General features: G+C 35.3%; 1 protein-coding gene across 9 annotated transcripts in view; it reads left to right on the forward strand.

The window, feature by feature from the left end:
* Window positions 1-17,240, forward strand: part of DZIP3 (DAZ interacting zinc finger protein 3) — an 84,366-nt gene that overhangs the window by 42,315 nt on the left and 24,811 nt on the right. For 7 of the 9 annotated variants that reach the window (XR_016232426.1, XR_016232423.1, XM_008266984.5 and 4 more), the window contains 7 exons: window positions 567-599; window positions 1,558-1,727; window positions 3,503-3,547; window positions 6,875-6,900; window positions 9,794-9,959; window positions 12,317-12,412; window positions 12,553-12,680. Coding sequence is in view for 5 of the 9 variants with exons in the window: in XM_008266984.5 (XP_008265206.1) it covers window positions 567-599; window positions 1,558-1,727; window positions 3,503-3,547; window positions 6,875-6,900; window positions 9,794-9,959; window positions 12,317-12,412; window positions 12,553-12,680 (664 nt within the window). In the remaining 4 variants the exon portion in view is untranslated. Of the gene's footprint in view, window positions 1-566; window positions 600-1,557; window positions 1,728-3,502; window positions 3,548-6,469; window positions 6,653-6,874; window positions 6,901-9,793; window positions 9,960-12,316; window positions 12,413-12,552; window positions 12,681-17,240 lie in introns of all 9 variants that reach the window. The other 2 variants (XR_016232425.1, XR_016232424.1) reach the window with 1 other exon arrangement.

A 17,240-nucleotide genomic window follows, 5' to 3' on the forward strand; every position in this document is an offset into this window, starting at 1 on the left:
CATCTTATATCTCTTTCCTCAATTATTAGTTGCAGTTTTTATTTCTCTATCTGATTATTTGATTAACATCCATATCCCACTAAATCTTCATGAAGATTGTCCATTTCTTCACCATTCAATCTTCAGAGCAAACCTGATGCACATTGTACGTGTTCAAGAAATATTAATGAGCAAGGAGAGGCAGTGCTATTGATAAATCAGATTCCAAGAAAAAGGCTCAAATTTGCAGTGAGATTTGCTTCATAATTGACTATTAGTACTTTGTATAGCTTTTCACAATAAAATATAATTATTGCTTGATTTAAAGTGTGTTATGTTCTAGGATTTGACTATTATGAAGTATTGATTTTTGTTTACTTTCCTCTATCTACTTCTGAGTTTCTAACTTTTATAATCTAGAGATTGTACCTTGTCTAAACTGGTTTGATGAGCACAGCTGGTTATTTTTATAAGTACCTATAATATCAAATAATACAATTTTAAAATATTCTGGCTTTTTCTAATCCCAAACATTTGTTGGTTGCATTTGCAATTGTACATCTAAATTTTTTCTTTGTGTATCATAGGAATTGCTCTACAATCAATAACAGGCAGTCAACGTAAGTATATTTAAAAGCAAAATACCTAAGTGACCTTTAATTAGGAATTCCTATGGAACTTTTACTGGATCAATAGAGTATGATAAACTATACTTGATCTTAGCCAAAAGGCCGAGAAACGATAAACTGTTAAAAAAGCTTCATGTAATGCTTCAGTCATACTGGTCATCTGAATCTAGGATGAGCCTTACTCTGCCTTGGTATTTGTGCTTGTTCCCCAGAGTTTATCTAAGGATGATGTTATTACAGCAGCCAAAAATGACTACCTATTCCTCCACCTGTTTGTATGTGTTTTTTAGCATATGTAAATGTTATGTGATAAACTATTGTTTATAGCTGCTACTTTTTTGCTAGGTGGTGAATTGCTATTTTAGTTTCCATTTTTGTGATTTTTTTTCATTCATAGTCTGCATTTTAAATTGTACTTAAGAAAACAACACAATGGGTTTGTTTATAGTTAAATGTTGGGCTGTCTGTGACCCATCAAAGTCCATAAATTTTGAGATTGAGTCTCTGGGGCAATAATGAGGGACATGGTATCAAAATAGAAGTCACATAATGTAGAGCTAAAGAAAGAAGAAAAAAGTAGATCTTTTAGCTTTTATTCTTCATATTTCAGGTTTATATCCTAAAATAATACTAGTTACAGTATTAATAGGGTCAATGTCAGGACACTCAAAAACTCAATATTTAAATCCTATTTAAGTTCCAGAATATCTAATAGCTAGAATTTACGTAAGACAACAGTAAGGTCTTACAGCATTTATATCCATACTAAGTGATTCCAAGATAGTGTATGTGTACTATTATTTTATAGTTGATAGCTCACTTTACATTTTCATCTAGAAATCAAAAGAAGTGTTCTATTTCTGGGACTTTTTTTTTAACAAACCTGACTTTGATAAGAGACTAAAATGATGTGCATTCTGATTTTGAATACTTTTTCTTTAATATTTAGGTATTGAAATAGAAGAGTTACAGAATGAGGAAGAAGAACTAAGTCCACCTCTTATGGAATACAATATAAATGTGAAATCACAGCCTGAAATACAGTTAGCAGAAATAAATAAAGATGGGGCCTCAATACTTAGTGAATCATCAACAGAATCCATTAAAGATCTTCAGGAAGTATAAGCTTTCATTAATATTTTATATTGTAGATATTATTATAAGCTTATGGGTTTTTTTGCATGTACTCTCCTTAAAGTATTATTTATCATAGTATTCATATAGAGCTGAATTGGTTTTTTTCCTCAGTATTTTCTTCCATAATCTTTCCCACCATTACCATTTATTTTGCCAGCATTACTGGACACTTAAACAGAGCTGTTATGCTGATTTTAAAAATGCATATTTATTTATTTGAAACGTAGAGCAGCAGAGGGAGAGAGAGGGAGATCTTCCATCTGCGGTTCACTCCCCAGATGACTGCAGCAGCTGTGCTATACCATGCTGAAGCCAAGAGCCAGGAAGTCCATCTGGGTCTCCCATGTAGATGTCAGGAACTCTAGTACTTAAGCCATCACCTGTTGATTCCCAGGAACATTAGCAGAGAGGTGGATCAGAAATGATCATCATCACTCCAGTATGGGATAGGAGTGTCCCAAGTGGCAGCAGTTTAACCTGCTATACCGCAGTGCTGGACTTCATGAAAATTTTTAAATGTATTAATTCATCCAGATTAATGATCGTGGATATGAGATGGTAGTAGAAAGTATAGTTGGAAATAGAGAGAAAGCTAGAGAAAACTGGGGTATTTCAATATCATTTTCACAAAGATAGAATTAAAATTATACAAGGTGGAATATCTGTATTTTTTTACAGATAACTAATAACTATTATTATATAGTCACTAAGTCATTCTTAGGCTAAATTTTCATCTTGTCCACATGAATATGCTACTTTTTAAAAATGCCTACCTCCCTTGTTACTCACATGCCCAGCATCTGAGAATCTGTAAGTTTAAAAAAAATAGTTTTTTATTTTTTATTTTTTTGAAAATCAGAGTGACTCAGGGCTGGCACCTGGTGTAGCGGGTAAAGCCGCCACCTGCAGTGCTGGCATCCCATATGGGCACCCTTTCGAGTCCCTGCTGCTCCATTTCCAGTTCAGCTCTCTACTATGGCCTGGGGAAGCAGTAGAAGATGGCCCAAATCCTTGGGCCCTTGCACCTAGGTGGGAGACCTGGAGGAAGCTCCTGGCTCCTGGCTTCAGATCGGCCCAGCTCCAGCTGTTGCAGCCAGTTGGGGAGTGAACTAGTGGATGGAAGACCTCTCTCTCTCTTTGGCTCTCCTTCTCTCTTTGTGTAACTCTGACTTTCAAGTAAATAAATAAATCTTAAAAAAAGAAAGAAAGAAAGAAAGAAAAGAAAATCAGAGCGACACAGTGAGACAGTGAGGTCTTTAACCCACTGTTTTGTTCCCCAACAACTAAGGCTGGGCCAGGCCAAAGCTAGAAGCCAAAAACCTCCTCAGGGTTTCCCACATGAGTGGCAAGGATCCAAGCACTGAGGTCATCGTCTACTGCCTCCTCGGTGCATCAGCAGGATTTTGTGTCAGAAACAGAGGTACCAGAACTCAAACCACACTCATGGGTTGCAGGCAACCCAAGCCCCAGCCTAATCTGCTGTGCCGCAATGCCCACCCTGAGTAGCCTTTTTGTTGATATTGTATTTTGTTCCATTACACTATGAGTTACTTTTCAAGAGAAGACAACTACGATTAAAATAAAAATAATTGAAATAAATGTAACTCAAATTCATAGAACCCATAGAATGTGGAAGAAATATGATATATAGTGTTTAAATACAAAAACCTTAAGTTAGAGGAAACATATTTTGCAAAATAACCTATTATGCAGTTTGAATTACGTATTAAATAAATGATTTATTTCTTACTTACTAGGTTAAGAGTAAACCAAAGAAAAAGAAAAAGACTAAGAATAAAAAGGTAAGAGGCTTATTAACTTATAATAGAGGGATATCTGATTATGATAGAATTTAATACTTGAATACATGATTAAGCTTTAAATTTGTCTAGGTGAAAATAAAGCACAATGAATCAATACTTTACTGAATATATAATTATAAAGAAGTCTACATATATTATATCCTAAGTGATTTAAGCACTAAGTCCTGAAATCATTATACATTTGAATATACAAGTAGACTAAACTAATCACTAGGAAATTTCATTAATTTCATCACTATCACGTTTAAAATGCCTACTCATCGTTTAAAAACCGCTTTTTGTCATGTTTTTACTATATGCTCAGACACATTTTTCAAAATTTTAAGTAATCTTGGTTTCTTTCTTTATATTTACGAGTATGCCAACAATGCAGTAAATTATCTTAAAAATGATACAAATACATACTTTATTCATTGCCTCTTTTTTGATTTTTGCAAGTTCTAAAATGAAGAAGTCACTATCTGGAGCATAGTTTTTTTTATTGTTTAGAAGTTTATTTGAAAGTCAAAGAGGGGCCAGCGCCGCGGCTCAATAGGCTAATCCTCTGCCTGCGGCGCCGGCACACCGGGTTCTAGTCCCAGTCGGGGCGCCGGATTCTGTCCCGGTTGCCCCTCTTCCAGGCCAGCTCTCTGCTGTGGCCCGGGAGGGCAATGGAGGATGGCCCAAGTCCTTGGGCCCTGCACCCGCATGGGAGGCCAGGAGAAGCACCTGGTTCCTGGCTTCGGATCAGCGCGCGGCCGCGGCGGCCATTGGAGGGTGAACCAACGGCAAAGGAAGACCTTTCTCTCTGTCTCTCTCTCTCTCACTGTCCACTCTGCCTGTCAAAAAAAAAAAAAAGAGACAGAGCTCCCATCTACTGGTTAACTCCCTAAATGTCAGTAATGGCTTAGGCTGGGCTGAGGCCTGAGCCAGAAGCAAGGGACACAATCTAAGGCTGCCATGTGGGTAGAAGGAATCCAATTATTTCAGCCATCACCACTACCTCTGAGTGGCTGTTTTGGTAGGAATCTGTAGTCAGGAGCTACATCCAGGAATCAAACCCAGGCACTTGGATATGAGACAGGAGCATCTTAACTGCTTTGCTACTCCCTTTCTTGTTTTAGCACAATGTCTCTTAATTGCTTGGAAAACTACAAGGTTAAGGCAGGAGTGTTTTTGTTTTTGTTTTTATCATGCATATAGCTAATCACTAAACTATAGAAATTTTGTGGTGGGAAAAATACTACTTTTCTGGCTTGAAACATATTGAAAATATACTCCATATATTATAAATGGTGAGAATATTTGCTCAATTACAAATTGGTGAGACGTATAATATACACAGATGTTAATTCTAAATAAAGCTTGAGACAATGAAGATGAATTTACAAAATAGTTATTGCAGTCAGGAACAAAATAATTTATATTCCAGTCTGATAAATGAAATAACAATATCATTTTCATGTTATCATAGCCATCATTTATTATAACTTATTTAAATGTTGTTATAAACATTTAAAGACATGAGAAGGAAGTTTTTTTTCTTTTTCTAGACAGTTCTTACCTGATAAAACAGCCTAGTTCATTTGTTTAGTGATTTTTAAATTTTTGTCAAAGTATTGTTAAGTCCCAAGTCCAATACCACATGAGCTGGCCATGTAAATGACAGCTATCAAGCCACAAAGCAAAATTTCATGAGTATATATAATATGTCTCTCCTTTATTTCCAAAAAGTTAAAATATGATAATGCTCAAAATTTTAAAAAGAAAGCCCCATTGGTAGATAAAATTGAAATTAAACAGAAAACAACATGACTAGAAATGAATGTAAATACTTCTTGAAAATTCATAACTAGTAATATTAAAATTTTCCCATTGAATGTCAGCAGATATATAAGAACTTTTTATTTAATATCCTGAATTTTCCAATTTATTAAAAGAATTTGAAGTATAAGACCTAAAAATACTAAAGTGTATATATACAACTATCACATATTCAATATGTATCTTCATTTACACTTTAACTGAAGGTCCAAGGAATTGTCTAGTTGTAGTATAAGCAACCAGTTATAAAAAGTGAAGTTATACAAATTCTCTGATTATTAATTTCTCTTGAAAAATTGTAACATGCAGGAATTTGTTTTGTTATACAGAGTGATAGTTTCTTGCCTGAAGTTTTGTCTTCTGTTAATTATAACAGTAGTACTGAAAAATACCTATTTGAATATAATGAAAAATAGACTTTGCACTATAACAAATAGAGAAGACAGTACAGATAACTTCTGACTATGTGCTATGTGTGTGTTCCCTTTCTTCAAATAGCTAGCTTCTAATACATTCAAATTGTAGATAACTCTTTTGAGGGTTAGTTAGATCCCTCCATCTGCCACTCAGAGTGAAGGTGGGCAGACAAGTAGAAGGTCTTTGTGATGAAATCTTGGGAAAAAAAGAAACATGGCACAAAATAAATCTGCTCCTTCAAACTGGGTGGCCTTAAAACAGGAGAGAAGTTGTAGAGATGGGTAAATGGTAGACTAATACCTGCAATGACATAAAGTTGTAATAGGAAGAGCTAAAAAGGAGTTGAGAAATAATCAATTATGTTAGTTATGGTCATTATGAACAACTGAGGGTCTTCCTAATGCCACGTGTTCATTCAGATATACTGGAACCAAGACAGGAGTCAATAATTCTGATTCATAGCATCAAGTTAGCACTAGGATTTTAGCAGAAAATCAGACAATGAAACACAACAGTTCTCTTAGTATACAGATAAGGACGGAAATGAAACTTGTTTATACAACATTGTACCTATGATGCAGAAGATCCTGAATGTTCTTATAAACAAGAACTCATAAAAATTGAGTCTAATTTTCCTTACATTTAGACTTTCAACAACTTTTACAGTTACCTTGTCCCTAGGTATATCAAGAGATACAAACTCAACATCACTACTCAGTTTGGTTTTCTGAACCTGATTTTCAATTTATGCTTCATGACTCAGTAGCGTATTAAAAAATCAGTTCAGTGGATCACAACACCACTTTAAAAAGGAAATGGAGTAAATAGGAATAAGAAATACCAGAGTCCATCACGTATAATGTGGTAAGGTTCATTTCATGAAACTTAGATTTTACTATTATAAATGAAGATATTATGTATACATAATTATACATTATACATTATGCATACAGCCTGATATAACATGTATTCATTTTGTTTGTGATCAGTTTGAGATATACTAACCTAAATGTGGTCATCTCATTATGTCATGATGACCTACTTGATATGTTACTAATTCTTGATGCTTTTTTTTTTTTTTTTCAGAATAAGGAATCAAAAGAAGAGCAAGTGTAAGTATTTGCTTATTTAATTTTTAATTTTTTCTTAGTATTTTTAAGGTGTGCTTTGCCAATGTAACATAGCTGTCCTTTGGGAAGTAGTATAACAGAAGAAAGTACAGTTTTTTTTTGTTTTTTTTTTGTTTTTTATTTGAGAGGTGGAGTTACAGAGATGGAAGAGATCTTCCATCCACTGGTTCTTTCCCCAAATAGCCCTGATGGCCAGAGCTGGGATGGTCTGAAGGCAAGAGCCAGGAGCTTCTTCTGGGTCTTCCACACAGGTGCAAGGGCCCAAGTACTTGGGCCTTCCTCTGCTGCTTTCCCAGGCAAATTAGCAGGGCGCTGGATCAGAAGTGGAGCAGCTGTGACTTGAACTAGTGTCCATATGGATACTGGAGTCACAGGCGGTGGCTTTAATTGCTGTGCCACAATGCTGGCCCCATTTTTTTGTCTTAATAAGTTGCTGCCTTTTATAGAAAGCAACAAAAATTGAATTATCATTTGTTTTAGAAGAATAGAATCTCTCACCACTATTCATTGAGATATCCAGTGCTAGCTACTTCATTTAAGGACTAACTTAAATTCAGCAGAAAATCTTTTAAAATATACTCTTCTTCGTGATTGGCCAAGTCTAGACTAAATAAGACTTTAAAAGATATATCATTTGGGCTGGCACAGTGGCTTAGCAGGTATAGCCGCCACCCACAGTGCCAGCATCCCATTTGGGCACCAGTTTGAGTCCCTGCTGCTCCACTTCTGATCCAGCTCTCTGCTATGACCTGGGAAAGCAGTGGAAGATGAGCCAAGTCCTTGGGCCCCTACACCTGAATGGGAAGACCTGGAGGAAGCTCCTGGCTCCTGGCTTCAGATTGGCACAGTTCCAACCCTTAGGGCCAACTGGGGAGTGAACCAGAGGATGGAAGACCTCTTCCTTTCTCTCTCTCTCTCTGCCTCGCCTTCTCTCTTTGTGTAACTCTGACTTTCAAATAAATAAATAAATCTTTAAAAAAGTATATCATTGTTATGACCGAGTAACAACTTTTACAAAACAGTTTTAGTTTGTTTTTTGTAATTTAATGTGGAATTTTTTCTTTATTATAGTTGTTGACAGTCATTTTGAACCTTTAATGGAAATATATTAATGCCACAAGATCAGTTTGATAACCATATGATTGATGCCAATGTAGTATATAAGGATGAGGAGAGACACTAATGAAGAGATCATTATTCTCACCAAAGTTTGTTAACTTAATATTAGTAACTTTACAGAACTCTGAGGACATAATTACCTTTCAAATAGCAACAGAACATACTTTAATTTTAAAGTTATCACTTGTACTCAGTGTTTTCTTATTTTTAATGAGCATGATCCATTCAGTATGTAAAACAGCTCTTCACCATCCAAGATGTGTTTTTACTTTGGCAGTAGCAGGCCATTGGAGCAATAGTCTCATTCAGACTCCATCCAGATATCAGAATAATGTAATAAAGATACAACAATGTCATCAATTATTTAGTTTTATTTACTTATATTGTAGATCCCACTCTGAATATTGATCAGGTCACCCAGATAACTTTGTTTTTAAATTAGAGTTTTCAAATACACATAAAAGTAAAGAGAATAATACATATACAATAGCATTATATATACCAATCATTTTAATTCAGCAATTATTTCTTTTTCACACTTGTTTCATACTTCCTTTGATGTTTTATTATTTGTTTTATCCTGTCATTCCTCAGTTTGGTCCTCTTAGAAATACAGAACATTTTCTTTTATTATCCTGATGTTATTATACTTTAAAAATTTAGGAATAAGTGTGGAGAGCTTTCCAAAAACACAAGTTTACCTATATTTTTATAGTTGTAAGAGTACCTGGAAATACTTAACTTTTTAAAAAGTTATTCATGTAATTCAGAAAATTAAATGGGTTTGAGGAAAAGTGATCTATTTAAACAATTGATTTCACTGAATTTTCAAAAATGTTTGGATGATTCTGTAATACCTCAGTGAAACCCAGTTTATATAAATAGTAAAACTGTATATATAGTGCTTTATGAATTATGCTATAAACAATAGATGTCATTTGTCTCTAAATTTCAGTGACCTAAAAAAAGTAATAATATATTCGAGAGTTTCATTCACAATCACAATCAAGTCATCTATATTATGCGTTAAGTAAAAATACTATTTTTGCTATCACTCAGTGATAGAGAAGAAATTAATAGTTATTGATTATTAACCCAGCTAACAGACTAGTTAACATGCATTTCAAATTTACACAAAAGCATAAAATCAGTTAATTGCCACTCTATATGTAGTTTTTTCATTTTATTTTAGTGGTCCCTGTTAGTAGTTAAGTTATAGGAAACCATGTTTTATTTATTTTTTTTAAAGTACTATTAAGCAAAGAAACTTCTATTTTCTGCTTCATGGTACCATTTGCAACCCTCTAGAGGTACTTTGGACATAAACACGGAGATTGATTAAATCACACTACCCATCAAGGATGATGCTTTCAGGGAAAAATAATGTTTTAATGGAAAATAAAGTAGCAGATATGGAAGTAGTTGTCATTATTTTTCAAACTGTTGTTTCCCTAAGTAATATGTTAATAGTTATGATCTAGAAAATGAATTCAAGTCTACTAATTCTTAAAAACTTTTGGAGGAACAGATTTAAATAGATACCTTGATTGAGTTCTCTCTCACATATGCTAATATTCTTAGTGAATTATCAAAAGAGAGTTGTAGTGTGAACACTGTTCAAACTTTCTGTGACCATGAATCTTTCCAATGGTGAACATCTCATGAGACCACTACAGTGCTAACTTAAGAAATAATAGCTTAGATGAAAGGCACTATACAGTTGTAAAAGGTTGTATTGATCATATCACCACTGTAGTTCATATATGATGGAAAAGGAAGAGCAGTTGAAGGAAGAACAAGAAAATCCACACCCAGTCAGTAGATTCATAAAAGATGATGGAAGTGATGTTCAAGAAGATTCTGCAACTGAAGAAAAGTTCTATAGCCTGGATGAATTGCATATTCTGGACATGATAGAGCAGGTAAGCATGACTGAAAAAGGTACAACCCTACCTTCCTCTTCCAGAAACAGTTGTTACCTGATTTTCTATAGAATATTTTTAGTAGCATGACTCCTTGAGAAGCGAAGTGCTCTATGCTGTTTATGTGCAGAAAGAAAAAACAAGAAAGGAAATATGAAAGAATGCATGAAGAAAAACAAAACTGGAAAAAAAGAATCCTAGGAGTTGGAAGTGCTTCCATTTTAGTCCTCAAACCATTTCCTATCCTTATCTAACGTGCAGTGTTGATTACAAATCCATACTTTTCCAAGAGTTTTTGAATACCACAGGAAAAAATACTGGCATATTCCATTGGATTAAATATCATGAAACAAAGCAAATTTGTGAAACAAAGCTGCTGTTATATTTTTTTAACTGAACCTGGTGTTATCATGAAACATCTACAGAAAAATATGCAACATTTTCTTTTTTATGTTCCTTTCATTATAGTAGTTACTGCTTCAAATGATGTGTGCAAACAGGCATGTGAAATGATTTAAGTGTTCAGTAGAGTACTTAATAGGACTAAGCAAAATAAGCTATTACCCACACATGAAAATTCATGATAATCTGATCTGTAGTCTAAATAAAATTATATATAGTATTTATGAATAGTCTAAATAAAATTATATATAGTATTTAGGAATAGTAACAGATACAGTTACTTTGGATGATTCCCTGGTTGTTAGTATAGCATTCATAAAATTATTGTACCATTTTTTTCTCTTCTTCAATTGAAATTTTATGTACATTTTAATAGAAACAACATAGTCATTGCTTTGGATATTACATTAAAGAGTTAAACAAACAGGTGACCTCTGGTTTTCATTCAGTGATTATGAGATCCCAGTGGAAAGAACAGGTCATCACAAAGGAGGTACCTTTCTCTGAAGGGAGGAAAGAACTTCCACTTTGACTATGACCTTGTCTAAATATGATAAGAGTCGGTGAACTCAAAAGGCTTCCATAGCTATGGCAGCTCATGACAAGAGCCTAGGGTGATTACTGATGCCATAAACAAGAGTGTCAATTTGTTAAGTCAACAACAGGAGTCACTGTGCACTTACTCCTCATGTAGGATCTCTGTCCTTAATGTGCTGTACATTGTGATTTAATGCTATAACTAGTACTCAAACAGTATTTTTCACTTTGTGTAGCTATGTGGGTACAAACTGTTGAAATCTTTACTTAATATATACTAAATTGATCTTCTGTATATAAAGAGAATTGAAAATCTTGATGTGAATGGAAGGGGAGAGGAAGCGGGAAAGGGGAGGGTTGCGGGTGGGAGGCAAGTTATGAGGCAGGGGAAGCCATTGTAATCCATAAGCTGTACTTTGGAAATTTATATTCATTAAATAAAAGTTAAAAAAATAGAAAACTTGAAAATAGAAACAAAATGTCATACACCGTTTGAACAATGTTTATTCATTTATTGAAAAGCCATTTAGCACTTGCATTGTTTCAAGACCAATGCTAAAGCCTGATCCCTGTTATCAAAATATATATAATCTGGTAAAGAAGCTAAACATTAAATTAAGATGAATGTGTGCTTTATTATTCCAGTGTGGTTTTTAAGTACTTGGGCTATTAAGACTGCATGAGTTAGAATTCAGGCTACTTCACTTATTGTCTTTCTTACTGAGCAAGTAACTAGTTTTATCATCTCTAAAATGAGTACAATGAGTACCTAACTCCAATGGTTTTTGTTGATAGTAAAAGCGTTGCAAAGAAAATACTTTCAGGGGCCAGCACAGTGATGTAGCGGGTTAAGCCTCTGCCTGAAATACCGGCATCCCATATGGGTGCTGGTTCGAGATCTGGCTGCTCCACTTCCAATCCAGCTCTCTGCTGTGGCCTGGAAAGCAGTAGAAGATGGCCCAAGTCCTTGGGCCCCTGCACCCATGTGGGAGACCCAGAAGTGGCTCCTGGCTCCTGGCTTCAGATCAGCACAGCTCCTGCTGTTGTGGCCAAATACGGAGTGAACCAGCAGATGGAAAACCTGTCTGTCTGTCTGTCTCTCTCTCTGCCTCTCCTTCTCTCTCTGTGTAACTCTCACTTTCAAATAAAATAAAGAAATCTTTAAAAACAGAAAACACTTTCAAAAATGGTAAGGATCCAGGTAGTATTAAGTAGTAGGTAGCCCCAGCAGCCAAGTACTGTTCAGTGCATGTTGTAATTGGGGGAAGGTGAGTTAATCTAAACTAATCAAAGAAGCAATGTTTTGGTTTTCACAGAAAGCACGAGTTAGATGGTAATTTTAAATCCACGTTAAAAACTAAAAGGTCAATGCTTCTTTTTGAGGAAAATAATATATGTATTCTCCATTTGCTCAATAGGGCTCAACTGGCAAGGTGTCTGCAGATTATGGAGAAACTGAAAAAGAAAGGCTTGCTCGTCAACATCAGCTTTACAAATTGCATTATCAATGTGAGGTTAGTATTTTTAAATCTGAGGAAAGTTAGAAGTATATCAAGTGTTCAAATTAATAGTATTTTATTTTTTTAAAACACAGTTCGTTTTCTTTGAAATTCTGGTGAATTGAACAGAATTAACTGATATTTCTATTGAACAGGATTACAAAAGACAGTTGAAAACAGTAACTTTTCGGTGGCAAGAAAACCAAATACAGATTAAAAAGAAAGACAAAATCATTGCATCTCTTAACCAACAAGTGGCCTTTGGAATCAATAAGGTTTCCAAGTAAGTGCCAATCTTTTGATAAGAAGGAAAATTCTGTTTGTTCCCTCTCTTCAGCAGAAAATCTCTATGTTACCACTAGGTGGCATTGTGACTGCATAATGGAAACTCCAACCACACTTAACACTTGCTTAAAAACCAACCACATTTTTTGTTGCCAACTGGATTAAGTAAGCAGCTATTCATTCTATAAATCAGGCTTTTCATATATTGGCTGTACAGTTATGAAGATAATATAATTACATGAGAAAGATAATTAACTTTCAGATTGTAGTTCTAATTTGTAAAACTCTGACCAGTGATTCGCTGTTTTTTAAGTTTATGATGAGTACATTCTCTAAAACACTTGGGAAATCAAGTAAGTACTTTTTTATGTTGGCCTTTCAGAGTATTTGTATTCTAAGTCTGAGAGATTGAAAAAAGAATCAAATTCATGGAGATTCTGTCCATACCTATGGGTCTCTTTTCTACTGATAAATATTAAAATGCCTAAGATGAAAAAATCAGTTTTAAGATGGAAAAAAATTAGTTAATTGAATTATTCTTTTTGAGATGATCACTACCCCCAACTTGGACCTATATCAACTGAAATAGTAGCGTAATTTCTAACACATTATTTTAATAAATAGTGATGCCACAAGACTCCAGACTTCCATGAAGTCTAGTTTAAAATCCACTATAATTCATAGAATGTTAATATTTTTTACCAAACACTTTCATTGTTCCTAGTGGAATTAAAGATATCCTTCAAGTTAAGAAGTGAAAACATAAGAAAATTTGGAAAAACTTAACTGACTGCAGTAGTGTAAGAACCTGTACTTTAGGATTCAAGACTTTGTATTTTATCCTGGAAGATGATGACCAATCCAGAAATATGTCTTATAATATCCAAGATCAGAATAGCAATGCCATCAGTGAAGATGAGCTACCACTCCTTCACCATTTGAAGATAGCCCATCTTAACTCTGACATCTGGTCCATATACCCTTGTGTGCTTGTGACAACAGATAGACTTAAGGGGAACATTCAGTGTTGAATATTTATGAAACATTTATCAAGTACTTACTGTTTCAGAATAATTTAAGGAATAAGATAGAAGATACCAAGATATGTGAGACATTTATTGTGAGTTAACATAGCATATGGATTAATATGAGGATTAAAATTATACATAACAGAGGGTCTTCTAGTTCTGTCAAAAATGTAGTAGCTGTATTCATAAAAGCTGCTTCCTCTTACAACTCAAACACCTTGGATATGACACAACAAACAAGCAAATAATACTCCAAAAGGTAGAAGAAGGCATCATACTGCTTAAAAACATTGGAACTTAAGAAATGAAAAGAGAATAAGTTACCCTGTTTCCTCCTATATATCCCAACAGGGATCTGTAGAAGCCCTGGTACTTCCATTAAGCAGAGAGAGGAGGGGAAGGAAAAAAAAAAAAGAAAGAAAACACCTATTCCCTGTATCTAAAAGATTAAGAAAAGGAAAATATAATAATATAAAACATTTTTGACAATACTCATTTTACTACAGCCAAACACCAATAGTCTCCATATTACTACTCAGAAGTATCAATGCACTCTGATTCACCAATTCACAGAAGTTTATATAGCAGCAAGCCTGTTCCACTGCTAGGCTTGGGTCACCATACTGAATAGGCAGCTGCTCTCCCAGTCCTACGAGGTAGAAGGAGGTGGCATTCCATTTCCTCTGCCAGAATGTGCCAGTATCCACTATCAATGAGGCTTCACAAGGCAATGCAATCCGGTATTAGTTGATAGTAGGCTTCATCTCGGCCATCCCACACACACACCATGAGGAGCTAAGTCTCTGACCCTAGGACTAATTGGTATTGGCAGTTCATGTAACCCTCTCTCAGCTGATCCCATAAGAGCACAGCAGCAAGTCTCGGTTCTGCAGCAACAAAGCAATGTGGGGCAGCCCTTTGCTTTCTTCTTTTCTGGCATCAGCAGAGAGCTGATCTTATACTCCTCTTGGAGGCAAAAAGGCAGTATGAGTTGATGCCTCACTTACAGAGAAATGTGTCAGTATGCCGAGAGAGGAACTGAACTTCCATGCTTCTCATCTGTATTGAGGCAGTATGGGTCAGTCTCCACTTTTGCTGGGGTGGCACTGTTGGCTGTGCTCAGTGTGACAGTGAACATACATACCTGCTCTGCCCTTACATTAGACTTGAAAGAGGACTGACTGCTCGTTAAAACTACGAAGATGATGTTGAACTCAGAATCTCATGATATCCAAAACATTGGCTACAATAGAAAACACTCCTCACAGCAAGCTGCAGGAAAATCACAGCATGAATGAGACATGACTAACGATTGACAATTTTACAATGAATGAGATGTTAGAATTAACTGATGAAGTTTTTAAAGCAACAATCATAAAAATGCTTCAACAAAATTACATTTTTGAGAGAAATGAAAACCTAGAAAATATCAGTAAAGAAATAATGTTATAATAAACAATGGAAGTTATAGAACTTACTAAAATTAAGAACTTACTGAGTTAAAAGCTTGCTGCATAGTCACTTAGTGGAAATGACAAAAGATTGAATCAGTGAATGTCAGATGAATAGAATTTAACCATTCTGAAAAACAAAGAAAAAATAGCTTGGAAAGAAAGTTTAAAAGAGAGATACATCTGGGACAATAGCAAAAGAACTAAAGTTCCTATTGTCAGAGTTCCAGAAAGAGAACAGAAAGAAAGGACTCAAGAAGTATTCAAGAAATGACCAAAAAGTTGCTGAATTTGATTAAATGCATAAATTTACAAATTCAAGAAGCTAAGTGAACCATATATGGTAAAAACCCAAAGAAATCCATAGTGACACAAATAAACTTCACAAAATCAAAGACAAAGAAACACTGGGAAAGGAGGCAGGCAAAAATAATACTTATGTGGGAATTCTAATTTGGATAACAGCAGATTTTTCATCTAAAACCATGGAAACCAAACGAAGTAGTGTATTATTCAGTTACTGAAAGAGAATAGAACCATATATCCTGTATCCGGAGAAAACATCTTCAAGGTATCAAGGGAAATAAGACAGTGTCAGACAAAGGAAAAGTATAACAATTTGTCTCTAGCAAATCTGCCCTTAATGAGTACCCATAGTAAGATCTCTAAACATAAAGGTATTGACAACAAAAGCTTGAAACTTCAGAAACTATCAGAATGAGTAAGAGAGGGATACATTTTAAGTCCATTCTGCATCTCACTAACTTCTTAAATAATATTTGATGATTGAAGTAAAAATTATGACTCATACAATGTGGAATTCAATGTATGCAGAGAAAATAACACTATATATTAAAATTGAAGGATAAAATTACCTAAATGAGAGTAGGGTTTCTGTAGAAAAAAAAGATCAATATCAGTGGATGGTAATGAATTAAGTACATGTATTTTATACCTATTGCAGCCACTAAGAAGACTGCAAAAAGAGATATACTCAAAAACACAGTAAGTCAAGATCCAATATAAAAATGTTTAAATAACCCATAAGAAAGTAAGAAAATAATGAAATGGCAGACTTAAGCCTTAACATATCAATAACTACTTTAAGTGTGAATGTTATAAATACACTAGTAGGGGCCAGTGCCATGGCTCACGTGGTTAATCCTCCACCTGTGGCACCAGCATCCCATATAGGTGCTGGGTTCTAGTCCCAGTTGCTCCTCTTCCAGTCCAGCTCTCTGCTGTGGCCCGAGAAGGCAGTGGAGGATGGCCCAGGTGTTTGGGCCCCTGCACCCGCATGGGAGACCAGGAGGAAGCACCTGGCTCCTGGTTTCGGATTGGTGCAGCGCTGGCCATAACGCCCATTTAGGGGGTGAACCAATGGAAGGAAGACCTTTCTCTCTGTCTCTCTCTCACTGTCTAACTGTATCTGTCAAATAAATTAAAAAAAATTTTTTAATTAAAATAAATAAATAAATAAATAAATATACTAGTAAAAACACAGTCTGGGGAGCCGGCGCCATGGCTCACTTGGCAAATCCTCTGCCTGTTGCACCGGCATCCCATATGGGCGCCAGGTTCTAGTCCCAGCTGCTCCTCTTCCAGTCAGCTCTCTGCTGTGGCCCGGGAAGGCAGTGGAGGATGGCCCAAGTGCTTGGGCCCCTGCACCCGCTTGGGAGACCAGGAGCAAGCCCCTGGCTCCTGGCTTCGGATGGGCATGGCTCCGGCCATAGGGGCCATTTGGGGGGTAAACCAACGGAAGACCTTTCTCTCTCTCACTGTCTAACTCTTTCTGTCAAATAATAAAACAAAACAAAAACAGTCTGACAAACAGAATTTAAAAACAAACCAAGAAAATGTGACCCAACAACACATTACTTACAAAAAACTCATTTTGAATTCAACAACATAGGTAGATTGAAAGTAAAAGTATAGATCAGGCATCTGGCCTTGTTGTAAAGATGTTCACATATCCTGTATTAATTTAAAAAACTAAAATAAAATAAAAGAACTTGCTCAGTGACAAAAAATATTTATTGATAATAACTGAAACATTGGCAAAACTATAGGTAAAAGTGA

The sequence above is a fragment of the Oryctolagus cuniculus genome, chromosome 4 (genome assembly GCF_051225735.1).
Source record: "Oryctolagus cuniculus isolate XC-2025 breed Fujian yellow rabbit chromosome 4, ASM5122573v1, whole genome shotgun sequence".
Classification (NCBI taxonomy): domain Eukaryota; kingdom Metazoa; phylum Chordata; class Mammalia; order Lagomorpha; family Leporidae; genus Oryctolagus; species Oryctolagus cuniculus.